This window comes from Gasterosteus aculeatus, chromosome 20 (assembly GCF_964276395.1).
Source record: "Gasterosteus aculeatus chromosome 20, fGasAcu3.hap1.1, whole genome shotgun sequence".
Taxonomy (NCBI): domain Eukaryota; kingdom Metazoa; phylum Chordata; class Actinopteri; order Perciformes; family Gasterosteidae; genus Gasterosteus; species Gasterosteus aculeatus.
In genome coordinates, this window is record NC_135707.1 from 7587677 (window position 1) to 7604066 (window position 16390).

Sequence of the window (16390 nt, forward strand, 5' to 3'; positions counted from 1 at the left end):
AACCCTAAGAGGTGTGCTGCTAGCTGCAAACATCCAGACAACTTCAGAGGGCTTCTCACAAATGTTAAACTACATTTAGAATCCTGCGATCCTCTAACTCCCAAGTAGCGCGAGAAAGGTTTGCGAAAAGGGCCTTGTGAATATTAAACAAACACACACACACTAACCAGTTCACTGTTGAGTCACCACATGAATTTATGTCCAGTGTTATATTTTGAAAAACAACTGACCGGAACAATCCTCCCCGACAGCAGACACCGCTTCCGGTGTCGCCACCTTCTTTGTCTCCGGCCCAACATTTCGACACCAGGGGGTTGTCTATTTTTCCCTTAAGTTTTTAGGATATATTTATACATATATCCTTAGTTTTCTAATATTGAATGACAGTCGACTCTGAAATATTGATGCCTAAAAGTAAAGCGCCGAAAATGGACGACCTGGACTACAGTAAGTGGGCTCAACGTTACTAACGTTAATTAGCTATTTGCACGGGCTACCGCTAGCTAACGGGCTAGTCGCAGCAAGCCCCAGCTCAATTGTTCAGGTGTGACACTTTAACCGTTCCGCCTGACAGCCGACGTTACACGAAACGATGAACCGTTTACCCGACGCATCTCCTCTGAGAAGCACGGGTGTGATTCGGTTCGTCTGCTTTAGCTTAGCCCGACGCCGACTAACACATTGATTATTTTGCGGTGCTCGGGTCTAACGTCGCTGGGCATTTGCGCTACCACCGCGACCAGCCTTCAGGTTGCGCGAGAGCTTGTTGCATTTGGGCATCGCTGACTTGCTGGTGAAACCTCCCGCCTTGTCGTAAAGATACCCTGGGCGCTGTGGTGGGAATCGAACCGTCCTGTTGATGCGGGCTGTGTGGGCGTGGCGGGTTTTGTTTTAGAGCAGCTGTTTGTTTTGCAGAGTAAACACTCTGGTCTTGGGAGGCTCTGCTGATCCGGGTGGTTTGATCAAAAATAAAACACACGGTCGTTTTGTGCCAAATGGAAATATATAACGGGGCGTTCAGACACAGTTGCTAGTTTGGTTCACATGGCGCACCCACTTAAAGAAGATTGCAACAAATAAGAAATATGGCAGTTCTGTTGTTCAACTGGCATTTGAGCTGTTGATTTCAAATTGGGTCAATTGTTCAGAGACTACAGTCTCCATTCATTTGTATATATATATATATATATATGGCCACCATCACTGACCCAACATTAAAAAATCAGTGTAATACAAAATACCACATCATATGAAACTACAGTCTTCACAGCTGAATCATCTAACGTGGCTTGACATGTTGCAATACGTGTAATGCAAGAGCCTGGATTCAGTGCACTGTTGACCTACTAGACTGCCTACTTCTATCGAGGTGTCAACTGACGGAAGTCATGCTTCGCTTAGTTTATTTTATGTTTCTCAAAACGGTTGACTGGTACGAAACAGGGAGTTTTGGTAAAATCGTGTAATTCAAATTCAGCTTTAGAAACCATGAAAAACAAACAATTTCACTGTTGAAGAAATCCCTGATGTTTGCGATTACGGTGGCGATGTATCACCCATCCCTCCATTTAATGACCGGTTTGATAGAATTGATTGTGTCATGGTTTTCAAGCCATACAAATCCTTTAGTCGACATTATCTAAATAGATTGCTACTTAATTAACCTTTCTAGCACCAGCCTGTTTGGACACCTGGTTCAAGCCCCATCTAAAATGTGATAATGTAATCAAATGTAAGTGTAGATAACTTGCAGTACCCCTTTTTGAAAAGGGCTACTTCTCTAGTGGAAAGTACTGGCAATGAAAACCGTTCACATTATATGCTACTTAAAATAATTTCCCATCTTATTCCGCTAATGTTAAGCAATATTTTTTTACATTGTTTTTGCTTTTCATCAATGCGCTGATGTTGCGTTATTGAAACCATAGATGTGTCTTATTCAAGTGTGTTTCTCAGAGGAATGTTAAGAAGACTCAACCCGACAGTCTGACGTTGAGTTCTACCGTTGTGTCGTGACACTGTCTGCGTGGGAGTCTGTCGAGTCCATGAAGTGTTTGTCTGCTCTGTGAGGGGAATGTAGGGCAAGAGACTGCTGGTTTTCAGTATTTTATTACAGAGTGAACAAACCGGTGCAATCAGGAGATTAGGGAAAGAGTGCAGAGGATAAGGGAGGGACAAGTGTGGAGTTGTATAGTTACTCATTTAAAATTAAAAGATTAATTATCTTCGCTATAGGTTCCTCGCCCAGTTCCTCTTCACTAGTATATGTTTTGTATTTGGCTTAGTTACTACTGCTTCTGCCCCACTCCTCTGCACCATAAGACGTGGATAGCAGGAGCACTCGCAACCATTTTTGAGCCACACTGCAGTTCTCAAAATAGTTGCACTTTGTTTTTTATGTTGCTAATAAAGACACCATAGGCCTTGTTATGTTGTTGGGGCACAGTTACCATTTGTTATATCTGCAGCAGCAGCAGTAATGGGGTCATTCTTCTTCTCTTCCCTTACAGTCCCCGTAGACCTGAGCCCAGAGGAGCGCTCTGAGCTGGAGGACATCCGCAGGAGGAAGGGCATCCTGCTGCAGGAGATCCAGAGGCTCAGAGAGGAATTAAGAGAGGCAATTCTGGAGGTGGAGGGACTGGAGACCAGCACAGAGGGCAGGTAAGACGAATGCATAGAGTAACATTGCCACAATACTCTAAACAATATCAAATTTTGCCAAAATGACAAGAGGTCGCTTGCTTAAACTGCACAGGGTTTTGTTTCCCATTCCCAAATACGTTATCACTTGCAGTTGGGAAACCTGTTCGCTGATTGCATTTCTTATGTTATTTGGAACATCATCCTCCCAACGGGACCTGAACGTTTCTCTCCCTGTTGTGAACGTCGTCAAACCAACACAAGCTTTTGACTGTCAAATAAATGCGATTTTATTCATATTTATTTATTTTATTAGTAGTGTATAGTAGTTATAAGTGTAATATTTGTTTGTGATCATCAGTGGTTAATTCTTCCCTACTGTTAGAATTATTGTTAAGGAGATATAACATGAATCCTACAATGCTTTTATTTTTTTGCTCTCTCTAGTAAAACTCTTCAGAAAAGCAGGCATGTGGCAATGGGAAGGAAGAAATTCAATATGGACCCAAAAAAGGTAAAACCCGTCAACACTCGTATGTCTCCAGTGTTTGCCGTAAGGTTTTTTGGGGGGTACCCCCTGATATAATGGTCGTGGAAAACTTTGGTGTCTACCTTGCCTCCCCTTAGCTGTGTAGTGACGGACTCTCCCCCCCTCTCTGCAGGGCATCGTGTTTCTGGTGGAGAATGAGCTGCTCAGACACACTTCAGAGGACATTTCACAGTTCCTCTACAAAGGAGAGGGCCTCAACAAGACCGCTATAGGAGATTACCTCGGAGAAAGGTGATTGGTCTTACGATATATATCCCGTCCCTTTTTTCCTTTTTTTTCCCTTTTCCCTTTTTGCATAAGCCTTATTTAACGGTGATCCCGCTGTTGCTGTTCTGCAGAGACGACTTCAACATCAAAGTTCTTCAGGCTTTCGTTGACCTCCATGAGTTTACTGATCTGAACCTCGTGCAGGCCCTCAGGTAAGCCCTTTGGGATGCGGTATTGAACCAAACACCAGATCCCTTGAATAGTATCCCGGCCTTAGCTCTGATGGTCCTTGTCTTAGTCTTTGTGTTACTTCAGTTCAGGGAGGTGGTGAAATTGTACCAGGGAACATTAGCGACTGTTTGGCTCTATTTTGATTGCAAAATTTGTTCTCTCTGACTTGACCTTCTACCTGTCCTCTGCAGACAGTTCCTGTGGAGTTTCCGCTTGCCTGGTGAAGCGCAGAAAATTGACAGAATGATGGAGGCCTTTGCTCAGAGATACTGCCACTGCAACCCCGGTGTCTTCCAGAGTACCGGTAAACACAAACGCGTTACAATGCGTCTCACCTAATCTGTTACCAATGTGATGCAGGACAACTTCTGTGTTTGTTTGTCTGCTTCAATCAAACAATGTACTGCAGGATGGGGCAATACACATAAGGCGCACACTCACACAAACAAGCCCTTTAACACAAATTAACAGATGTGGAAACATGCAGAATATGCCTATTTTGTAGACATGTTTTTTATTCTGACCATTTTGCATTTTTGGGGATTTTCATTGATTTTCTTTCCTTGAAGTGAGGTTCAGCTATATCTTTTTATTTTTTCCAGAACACAAATTCAGCGCTGTGCCTCCTCTTGTGTGTCTCTCCTGTTCGCAGACACGTGTTACGTGCTGTCCTTTGCCATCATTATGCTGAATACAAGCCTCCATAACCCGAATGTGAGGGACAAACCCGGAGTGGATCGTTTCATCTCGATGAACCGAGGCATCAATGAGGGAGGAGACCTGCCTGAAGACCTGCTCAGAGTACGTTGAGCTCTACTTTGCTGTTCTTTGGAGATGGCTAAGTGACAATAAAGATTAGGCCAGTGAAGATCTTTTAGTGAGTTATCTTGTATGTTATTACAGAATCTCTACGAAAGCATTAAAAATGAGCCCTTCAAGATCCCAGAAGACGACGGCAATGACCTGACGCACACCTTCTTTAACCCAGACAGAGAGGGCTGGCTGCTTAAACTCGGTGAGATGACTCGCGGGAGTTGTTTCTGTACTTCGAACCTTCGCGCCAACTTAAACCGATCTTTACAATTCGACAAATCAAGTATTTAAATGTTACAATTGTCAAGACGGTAATTCTCTATCTGCTAGTATTTAACTTGGTTCTGTCCTATAATAACTTGCCCTGTTGTCAGAGGTTTGCTGTTTCTTTGCCTCCACTTGGATTAACAGCGCTCGGTTGTGGAATTTGTACATTGCCAAAGCATGATGGTGAACAAGAGACTCTCTTTCTTCTGTCACGGCAAAATCTGATTTTTCTTTTGCATGGCGGGACCTGTGATCTCCGTGTCACTAATGAATCTCTTTTCTCTTCCTCGTCCCCATCCGTCTCTATTTGTCCTCTGTCTTCCTCTAAATACTCTGGTCCCCTTTTGTCTCTGCTTCTTCCCTGCGATTTCCACCCTCTACTGCCGCTGCTTGTTTTCTCAGGAGGTATGTACTTACACTTGTTGTAGTTTTAAAAGATTAGCTATACGAATGTAGAAACCGTAGAATAGTATCCCTTCAAGTCTTTTTTCACTCATCCACATAACCGGATTCTTGTGTTTCAGGGGGACGGGTGAAAACCTGGAAACGACGATGGTTCATTCTCACAGACAACTGCCTTTATTACTTTGAGTATACCACAGTGAGTCTTTGTGCACATGCAACAGGAGTTTCTCTGTCTGTCCTTACACGGTGTTGCTGCTGTAATTGAGTAGGCTTTCCTAATTAAAAAAATATATATATATATACATATATATTTAGTGCCCTGCAATAAAATGTGGTGATGTTTAGGATTGCAGGCTAATGTTAAATTGCGATTGCCTGTTAAAGCTTTTTTGTACCTCGGGGCAAATTCCAATTGGCGGTAATTTACTGTATCGGAAATATTTATTGGAACTGATTTAAACCTTTTTTTATTGTGAATCTAATCTGCTGTGATTGCATGTCTCACTAACAGGATAAGGAGCCGCGAGGTATCATTCCCTTGGAAAACCTTAGCATCCGTGAGGTCGAAGACCCAAGAAAACCTGTGAGTTTGCATCTTTTTATGAAGGCATATGCAATTATCAGAATGTTACTTTCATCAAACTCTGTGTGTACGATTGTTAATCCAATTCTCCTTTTCTTCCAACAGAACTGTTTTGAGTTGTACATCCCAAACAACCGTGGTCAGCTGATCAAGGCGTGTAAAACGGAGGCCGACGGGAGAGTGGTGGAAGGAAACCACAACGTGTACCGCATCTCCGCCCCCACGCCCGAGGAGAAGGATGAGTGGATCCACAGCATCAAGTATGGAAATAAAAATGGAAGGATAGTGTCTCAAGACAAATGGGGGTAGTGTCAGACCAGCAAGACATTTCAGCCCAAACCAGAGTTTAAAGGCCTAGTTTAAAAAAAAGTCCTAACTGCTGGCTGGTCTTTTTATTTGTACATTTTCATCATCCACACAATTCAATAGTGTTTCTTTGTCGCTTGTACAGATCTGCTGTCAGTGTTGATCCCTTCTATGAAATGCTCGCTGCCAGGAAGAAACGTATATCACTGAAGAAGAAGGAGGAACAACCATAGAGTATTCCCTTCATTCTCTCCCGGTCTTCCTTTCTCCATTCTCATCCGCCTTCCAACACCGGACACGGGTCTTCAGCCCTTCTCCTCACCACCCCGTCATAAGTATTGATTTCCCCCTCCTTCCCTCCCGTCCCAGGAATGCGTCCTGTCCCTGACACGAGGACTCCTTGCTGTCCTCCCTACTAGACTCTTGAAAGCTACATGCAGAGTGACGCGTTCACCAGCTGTAGCTGCCTCTTGTAATCTTGTTTCTCACACTTCTGCTGTTCTACACAAAACCCGACGCACTACAGCCCGAGCGCACCGTCCGTCCCGTCTTCTCACCGCTTTCCTCACTCGCTCGGCATTCAAGTAAAGTGAAACGTGTCGCGGGCCATATGCACACTACTGTGGGTGATCTCAAAGGAACATTTTGTCAAAGCTGCCGACCCAATATGGACAAATGAGAAAACGCTGGGAAAATAGATGCTTTAAAAATGCTAAGATTGTCAGGATTTTTAGGACTTTTAGTTTTTTCTTTCTTACTTTGTCATTCACAATTGCTCCTTAAACCACAAAGAAAACTTTAAAAACAGCAGGCAGTTGTTCAGCAGAAATATGTAATGGTCCTGGCTGAAGCAGTTTGTGCATGCGTAATAATTTAACGGTACTTGTTATGCACGACGGACCTTTTTAGACTCTGAAAATGAAGCGTGGACTGAAGATCCCCTGAATGTATCTTTCTGACATCTGTCTGCATTAGTGTGAATATAATCTTATTGAGTGGGGCAGGCAGCTCACCCCAAAAAAATGTGACCGCACTATTCGACCATCCACAACAACATTTATTTTAGAGCGAGGAATCTGTTAAGTCAAAGTAGCAAGCAATTAAAGATATGCCCATTGCTTGCTACAGCACTCCTCACGGCTTTGACTCAAATTGCTACTGTCTACACGTAGACACTGTAACCCTTGTGTGGGGGAAATGTCCCTGTTTGTTACGGTTGACCTTCAGATGTGGTCGTGTGTTCAGGCGGAAAGAGGGCTTCAATTATCGCAGACGGCTGTTCCTCTTCTTCCAAAAAGCTGCTTGTTTCCGCTTAGAGACAACACGTGTGTATATATATGTTCCTCTTCAGCATGTTTTTTACATGTTTGAGCAATAGCAGAGTAAAGCGTAGTTCCAGTCTGTAGGCTTGTTTACAAACCCTTGGTAACACTAGATTTAAAAGGTCCATTTAGCAGCGATCGTCCTCTCTGATGTTCAAGCATGCCCCAAATCATTTCACTCTCGCCGACGAACATCGACATCTCTCTCACCATTAATGACTGTTGGGGTCTGTCCGCCGAGTTTCGAGGAATCACAAAGGCAGCTCATTACAATGTATACTTTTTGTAAATAGATGTTAGCATATTTCTTTACGATACACATAGAAATGATTTAATTTATTCTTTTTTAGTCTGATTTTTGTACGAGCTACTGTAGGACAGCATCCTGGTAGATCGAGGTGTCAGTCGCCGGTGCTGACGCTTCGCTGATCATGCTAGTGCACTGATTTTAAAAGTGTTAGTGTTCCCTGTTGACACGGAAGAGCTGCATTTAATACGGAAGCTGGTTTATCCACAGAGAACATTGTTGGTTATATTTTCATTGGAAAACAAAACGATATTCAGGAAATGTTTAGTACTGTGGTTGATCTGTGGCCCAGCCTGTTGGTTTTCTGGGTAAACCAGCGCTGTAAAGCACAAGCAGCAATGAGTCTCCTGCTCACTGAAACGCGTCCAGTTTTACCTTCTTTTGCTGCCCAAGTGGGAGTAAGCTGTTTACTCAAACGGAAACGCTCCGTCTTGCCAGAGTGATGCAAAGGAAGAGACGCCAAAACAAGGAACACTAACAAAGCTTTGATTCATTATGTAATAGTTTTCAGATTAAATGAACGGTAACAGGTCCAGAGTTGTGTCCAGTGATGGCTTTGCTTGACATCCAGTTCATGAACTTATTACTAGTAGTCTGTTGGATTGAAATTGGAGTGAAAATACTTGTCTACTGCACTTTATCAATTTTAGCATTTTGGAGAAAATGTTGTTACTTGGACTCAGTGCTCCGTGTCATCCTCTGCTGGCGATCTCACACACTGCAATATGATGAAGGATGAACCCTGAACTGTGTAGAAATGCTGCGTAGCGTCACCACCTGGTCAGTGCCAGCTCTCCCTTTCTGTATTTTAACGTGTGCCGTATTTGTTCACCTGATCACATTGTTTGAAATGGAATGAGGTATTTTATCTCCGATCAGAACATGTAGACCTTGTTTTAAATACACAGTGTGATGAGTCCTTCAGATCAGTTATTGCCTTTCACCACGATTCCATCAAACTGACATAAAAGGCCTAACTGTATACATGCCTCCACACTAAACACGGGCTGTCTGTAGGCCGTCACTTTCTGGGTATTCTTAGTTCGAAGTTGCCAAAAATGAATTGTTGGGCCTACAAATATTGCCATTAAATATTGAACGCTGAAATGATCAAGTTGAAGCTGGGCCTCCATTTCTGATTCCACCCTTTTCAGAACATGTTCATTTATTGTATTTATTTATTTTTATTTACTGTGAGGTGAAGATGATAGATCATCTGTAAATGTAGCAAAATGAAAATGACACACCGGTGCCACTAAACTACTATGTAACAATAAATGAATGGTGAACAGAGATGATGAATTGCTGTATGTTTTTTAGCAACTTTGGTTACATCTCAGCACATTGACGTTATACCTGCAGAATATTAGCATGTAACAAACAACTAAACAATGTTGGTCTGTTTAAGTCGTTAAGAAATATAGTAATTTATTGTCAATCTGCTAATTGACCTTTTTCAGGTTTGGGTTTCTGATGAAATGAAGACTGTTTTTATACTTTTTATTTATTTGCGTTTTCTTAACATAAAAAAAAGAAAGAACTCGCACGCACACAATTTTTAACACCAAAAATAAAATCTGGCCAAAATTCAGTGTTTCATATACAGTACATTAACAAATAAACTGTCAAGGCCAAATCATGTAAGAAATTAAGAAGCCATCGTGCAATGACTGGAACACACAAAATACACAGTTTCAAACAAAAATGAATCAAATTTAACCAAAAACAAAACATCTATGACACAAAGTGTTTCAATCCTACATTTTCTTTGGTTGATTAGCTGTATTTTCTGGCTCACCTTTTAATAAAAAAAGAAGCATCCAGATTACAAATCGATTCCTCAAAACATATCTATGACTAACGTCTGTTAATTCACCACAACAGAACACACGTGAGGTCTGCTCATTTGATCGCAGACGCTACAATATTAAGTCTTATTAACAATATGACAATATGTCACATACAGCACTTTGTTGTCTGTTGTTTGTCTGTTCAAAAGTAAAACACTAGCTCAGGATTACAGTGGAGTCCAAAACCTAAAGACCAAAGTCTACTAAATACTCAAAGTCTCTGTAAACACAGATTAGGTTTATTGCTCTTTTCTCTGATTAAGTTTAGAGGAAGGCATTGAGTTGGTGCCGCTGAGTGATCATCCCAAAAAAATACCTGAAAGCCAAAGGATTTTCTGTCTTATTCTTGCACATTTTGATCTATGATAAATGTTCTCAGTCCGCCCCAGGATGTAACCCCCCCCCACACCCCTCGGTCACATGGGCTTTCAGTGACAGGGGTCAAAAGGGTATTTGGCGACGCCTCCAAAAAGCTCCACCTCCGCCTCGGACCAAGCGATGACATCCCCTCGCAGGTGGCTGCCGCACGAGGCCAAGCTGTAGATGTCGCTCGCAGTCAGGACGTGTGACCACATGTGCACGTCCGACATCTCGCCCACAAACGACTGAGTGGCGTCGAAACGGCCTCCCAGAGTGTCCTGAAGAAGAGAGAGTGAACATTCACCATGAACGGCGGCCATTGTTCTCCAAAACAATGCACAGTTTGTGCCGTCCATGTTTAAAAAAAAAAAAAGACTTATTTGAAATGTAACATTTTTCAAGCTAACAGCTTGGGTAGTAAGTTAACAGTATCTAACATATTAATTGATTATTCTTCCGCATTCGAGCATCGACAGATAATGAACCCTTTGCCTGCACAGTACCTGTTCCTGCCCCAGAATGAAGACCCCTCCGGGCTTGATAGGGTGCCAGGGGGAAAGGTCGATCCCGGACCCCTTCTGCACGCCGTCTTGGTAGGCCTCCCACTGTCCATCCCGGGTCGACCAGGTCACACACACGTGGTGCCACTGGCCCCCCTCAAGGGACAGAGGGAGCGTCACGGCCTGCGGATGGGACAATCCTATGATTACGTCCTGGGGTGGTATAAGACTTATACATATAAATAATATAATATAAATGTACAGGATGTGTGAGAAAGTGCTGCGGTGGTTCTACGCGTCCTCCCTCACCTTGTCGTCGATCAGCAGTTCCATGGGGTTGTCCCCCCACTCGATGAGCACCAGCTCGTTGGCCTGTCCGGGGGCAGAGTATGAAAAAGGCGTCCCAAGGCCGGGCGCCACGCCCGCCTTGATCCAGAGACACAAAGTCAGAGCGAAGATCTCTTGCATGAGCGTCCTCTTCACTCGCCCGGACATGTAGTTGGTTCTCATGGGGAAGCTGATCTGGAAGGCGTCGGGACTCTTTAACTTTGTCCTGGCGGAACCTGTTTTTGAAGAGAAATAACATCACACCGTGTGTCGTGTCACGGTCCATTTAGCGACTGTCTTGGAGTCAAAATCCAAAAATCTTTAATAATATTCAGTAGCTGTTTTGGAGCTTTTTATTTTTTAAGTAATTTTGTTCAAAATGTCCAGAATAAAATTTATAACTAATTAATTCTTGGTTTTGTCATCAGTAGATAATATACAGAGTCATTTTATAAATCTCGAGTTTGCTTTAAAAGCTCTTGGAAGTGACTCCATGTTGAGAAAAGTGACCTCACTTCTTGTTTACCTGTCAGGTGCAGCTGGTTGAGCATTGCTTCCAATTTATGAGAGTGAAAACCGGTCCGTGGCGCTGGCTCTCTGTATCCTGTGTGTGAAACGTAACTGTGGCTGTCTGCTTCGTTATTATGCCGGTCTTCATCATCATCATCATCGTCATGGTGGTGATGGTCACGGTCCGTGTCTGCATCATGGCGGTCGTCACCGTGGCTGTCGGTGTGGTTGCTGTTGTCGCTGTGACCGCCATCGTTGTGGTCATTCGGGTGTCCGTCGTCGCGGTGATTGCCATCCAGACGCTCGTCGTCGTCGTCGTCGTCGTGGTGATGGTCTCCGTCGTCTCCGTGGCCACCGTCTTCGTGGTGGCGGTCCGGGCCGCTGATGGAGGAGCCGCGATGGTGCAGCTGCTGCTCCAGAGCGCTGATCTTCCTCTGAAGAAGCTCCTTCAGAGAACTGGAGTAGGTGATGGATGTGTTCCTCTTCTGCAAGAGGTTGGTGAAGGACCCACAGGTGAAGTACTGGCAACAATAACAGTTGTCTGAGCTCAAAGGCATCAAACCCATCAAAGTGACCTTCAGGAATCAGGTCTTCTTCTTTGCTTACTTTGCCTGCTGTTTACATTCACGATTAATCTTTCAATGTCAAACGCAACAGTCAGATATTAATTGTATCACCCTGTATTTACTTCTGCTTCTCTTCCCCTCCAGGTAATCCAGGCTTTGTCGATGTGCGCGCCCTAATTACCAGTATGTCAAGGGAGACTAGGATAATTACTGCGGATGTTGTACCTGTGCTTCCACCCCCATCTCCTCTAAACGCCCAACGGCTCCTGACATCAATCTGTGAGCGCGGTTCAGCGAGACGAGCGAGCAGAAAAGAACAAATAAATGAACCGATGGAGTGAAACCATTGTGAGTAACTAGGGGGAAAAACAGGACCACCATAAATTAAATAAGTCAATCCAATGCTTGAGGTGAATTAAGCATCTGACATCAGCGACGACCCCCCTCGCCCCCCCGTGCGCCTGTAGTTGCTCTGAGATGCACCCTGAGGGACATCACAGTCACCAATGTGTTAAGTGGCTTCATGCAATTAGGTCCTTAATTGTTCCCTTTTCTCAAGTACTTAGTGCGCGTACCACTTTGGGACTTGATTATTCAGCATTCTGGTGACAGCAGCATCGATGTGTCCGATGAACAATGAAAAGACAAATAACGGGACGCTTCATCAAAAAACGTTCATATTCATCAACTGAATCATATTTTCTTTAATGCACATTTTTCTTGTAGTTTTGTTTGCCAGCAATAAGTTTAAAACAAAAGGTTTCCCCCCCTCCCCCTTTGTTACTCACCTGCAGATTGTCCAGCCTCTCCTTCAGCGCCTGCAGCATCCTCTCCATCTGCTCCGGCGAGGACGTTATGTCCCCCGGTGTCACGTGTTTATCCTTCCCCTGGTGGTTGACGCCGTGCCCCCCGTCGGCTCGTTGCCTCCCCACGGAGCCGTAGTGCGGCGAGTCTGGTATGAGGTTTCCATGGCGACCCTGCTGGTCGCCATAGTGCCCGTCGTCGGTGACGGCGTGATGGTCGGCCGCCCCGGCGTGCTGGGGGTGCGAGGCCGTGCCGTGGAAGTCGTCGTGGGACGCCGCGCCGCGTCCGAGACCCTCGCACAGCGTGAGCTTGGCCGTCAGCTCCCTGATGGTCTCCCTCTGGTCCAGGATGGTCTCCTTCTGCTGGACGAGGCTCTCCCTGAGGTGGAGGATGGTGGCTTTTGCCTCCTCACTCGCCCCCCACCAGCCAGCAGGAGGGGAACTTTGATGACCTGGTCCGCTGGGCCCCGCCGCCCCTACGCCCGGACCCCCTGTAGGGAAGCAGGCGGGGTCCGCGTCCACGGGAATAGGGGTGCATACAAAGCGTGGGTGGGCTCCGTAGTCATAATCAGACCCTGAGCTGGCATTTGAAGGGCAGAGGAGAGTTGAAAATAAAGGAAACGCAAAGGTAACAAGGAACACGTGCAGAGACTGAGAGTTCCTCATAATCTCCATCCACAGTTTAGCCGGTAAGTCTAAGGAGCTTGGCTTCACTTCAAAACGTGCGATGGCAATTAATGTAAAGGTTGTGTTGACTTCTTCGATGTCGGAGAAGAGACATCAGGGAAAATAAGAAGAAAGGTCTCCATTTGCAGAGTATCCACTCCTAACGCTCCCCTGCGCCACTGAAGAACGGAATAAACCTGTGAAACAAAACATCCGATTTTAGATTGAGGTTTTCAACAATAGCACAGTTGTGTGCGCTAAAAGGCCTTTTTGATTGAGACGTACGCATTCAGCCCCATTCCCAATTATAATGCTGACGTTGTTTTGTTTTGCATTTTATCTTCATGTTGCTGATATTTTTGTCACAGTGTCCCGTATTTATATCTACAAGTTAACAGAAATGTCTGTTTTAATTTTCTATCTGTGCTGTTCTATTTCTGTTCTCAGCTGGATTTGATAGTGGATGAACATCTCGGCGGGACGTCGCACGTGACATGGGAACGTGCCCAAACTGCCAGAAGGTGTCCAGACAAGGATTAGTCCAAATGAGAATTGTGACATCCTGACTGGACCACACAATGTCACACAACGTGGACCCTTTAGTGTGAGCAGACTACCTGAAGACTCCAAGGACACATAGAATCTTTTCTTTTAATAAAACAGGTCCCGAAGTTGACTTCGGTGGTAATCTAAATATTATACTTGCATTTGGTATTAATAGTATTAAAAGCAGTACGGGTAGTAGGGTGATCCTTAAATTTCGCTGAATAATTAGACCGGACTGACCCCTCTGGGCACAGTAACATGTGCCTCATTATACAGGCTCGGCCTTTAAATGGCACACACGTGATGTGGCAGCTAAACCTCACTGACCACCTGTTGCTCACAGTGACCAGCCTCCACAATCTGTGTGTGTGTGTGTGTGTGTGTGTATAGTTCATACATGATTCACTGCACTTTATCAATGAGGAAACACAAAGGTAAAATACCTTCTAACTGCATGAAAATAAAAAAATAAAAGAATTAGTTGCTATGCCACAAAATCAATTAATTAAAACAACAAATTAATCAACAATTGAGAATCTCTTATAATGTACTCTGCATTACAATAAAGATAACTCAAATATATTCTGCCTGTTGTGATTACCAGGGTTTACAGGGGAGACAGATGGTCGTGTGACACCCAGTTTAGCTTAAGTTCATCAGCAACCTCAATTAACCTAATTGCACCCAGTTGTTTTACTTCAGCAGAGATAAGTGGGCTTGTGTGCCTTTCGTGTGTGTGTGTGTGTGTGTGTGTGTGTGTGTGTGTGTGTGTGTGTGTGTGTGTGTGTGTGTGTGTGTGTGTGTGTGTGTGTGTGTGTGTGTGTGTGTGTGTGTGTGTGTGTTGGGGGGGTTAATCCATGGTGAGCACTGGACTCGTGCAACATCCCGGCACCATATGGTCGTGGTGGATATTTAAGTAGTGCGATTAGTCACAAATTGAAAACTGACAATAGCAGTTAGGCCTGTGATCAAAAAAATAAATAAATAGTCGACTCTGACAAACAGAGTAAAAAGAAATCTCTCTATTGTAAACAAACCAATTATTTCCAGACAGATTGGATGGCGTTTAATGGCAATTTAAGAAAGTTTAAGAACGGTCCTTATCAGTGTAAACAGTTGAGTTCTTATTGTTTGTACTTCATCTACATAAAAGTCTTTCTATTGTAAAATGATACTCTGTATTTCTTAGAATACAGATTTGGAAGTTTACTATAGAGCATCTCCTCATTACTGCTACATCATCTCTTATTCAGCATGTTCTATTATATGTTGAATAATAAATGAATTTATTTATGAGATGTACCATATAACCATCCATTATGGGATAAATGTTGCTACATGCTACTTCATTGTCATGCAGCTACACAAACAGGACATGCAGTGAAAATGTGTATTTTCTGACAGATTTGTATCTAGTTATAATCTAACAAACTCGGTCGCTGATGTCGTACACACCCAGCACACAAAATGTGTCCAATTCTTCCATTTATCCTTCAGTTAAATATGTTTCTAGGGTAATTAATAAATTGGTTTCCTTTATCTTAAAGCAAAGTGTTTTGTTGAATGCAACATGTGACAGAGGGACACATCACTGCAGATGTCTACATTTTAGTTTAGTTTAGCATTTGCTTTCAGTAGCTGACTGAAATAAACAATAAACGAATAAACAATTCGCAAACGTTCTGTTTTCGCTAATCTAACTGGTTTCTATGTTATTTTATAATAATTGACTAATGGCCATGTATTGTTTTTAACAAAACCTTCAAATTTCTTACAGAAATTGCCTCTAAATTGTAGAAGCTAAACACAGCAACACTGCAACTCTTAAATTATCTCTTCTACAACTTTTAACACACGTTTGTAGTAAATTAACACCGTTAAAGCGTCCGTACCTGTGAATCCCTGTGAGTCCTTGTCCACTGGAGTGAGTTAGTCCACCTCACACCCTGAACAGATTGAGAGATTTACTCCAGAGAGCTCAACTCTCTCTCTCCCTCCTTCATCGTCTCTGCCTCTCTTTTCTATCCTCCTCCTCTCCTCCTCTCTTTCACCCTTGTTTTGTTTTTCTTGGAAGACCACACCTCCTTTCCCGCCTGGCGCTTTTGGACTCTTTGACATCCTACTCGCTGCCCCATCGTCATCATATTTTTATCCTGGAAATGTGCTTATATTGGTTATAAGCTATCCTTCTACATAAGCACTTTTTGTATTTATATTCTGATTTGCAGTTATCCTCACTAACGGGACGCAGCCATTGGCTCGGCTCTTCCACGCTCACGTAGAACCAAGCGCAGCGTAATTGCCCCGATTAACCACGTGTCTCTCTCAGTCTGATCGACGGAGATGGCTGATTTAAAGTGAAGTAAAATCACAAATAATGGAGCTCGCTTGATGATTAATGGACAGATAACAGGTGTCATAGACACTGGGGGATTATCGGGCCTGTGGGTATTAAAATCCACTTAAATAAAAGAACCCGAGCATTTGCCAAAGACTGATTTCGACCTCTCTGGGTGGTTGGTGTGAGTTGGGCTCTCCTGTTGGTCAATCCAAGAGAGCCGAGGCCAAAAGCCTTAGGGTTCAGGTCCAAGGACCTGATCTCAGACTCTCCGGTGTGACCCCCCTTCACGC

General features: G+C 43.8%; 2 protein-coding genes across 2 annotated transcripts; one reads left to right on the plus strand and one right to left on the minus strand.

Moving 5' to 3' along the window:
• Nucleotides 1–254: 254 nt before the first annotated feature.
• cyth2 (cytohesin 2) lies at nt 255–8926 on the plus strand. Its single transcript, XM_040166172.2, has 12 exons — nt 255–447; nt 2511–2661; nt 3088–3154; nt 3303–3421; nt 3529–3609; nt 3820–3932; nt 4281–4429; nt 4532–4643; nt 5233–5309; nt 5625–5696; nt 5802–5956; nt 6148–8926. The coding sequence occupies exons 1-12, from the start codon at nt 381–383 to the stop codon at nt 6233–6235; spliced, it is 1251 nt and encodes a 416-aa protein (XP_040022106.2). The 5' UTR covers nt 255–380; the 3' UTR covers nt 6236–8926.
• A 191-nt stretch (nt 8927–9117) lies between these two features.
• Nucleotides 9118–15813, minus strand: LOC120811043 (neuronal pentraxin-2). The gene is made up of 6 exons (XM_040166147.2): nt 15652–15813; nt 12533–13410; nt 11195–11663; nt 10651–10904; nt 10345–10524; nt 9118–10119 (listed from the first exon to the last, which is right to left on the minus strand). Exons 2-6 carry the CDS (start codon nt 13220–13222, stop codon nt 9910–9912), a joined length of 1803 nt encoding a protein of 600 aa, XP_040022081.2. The 5' UTR covers nt 13223–13410; nt 15652–15813; the 3' UTR covers nt 9118–9909.
• Nucleotides 15814–16390: the final 577 nt, after the last annotated feature.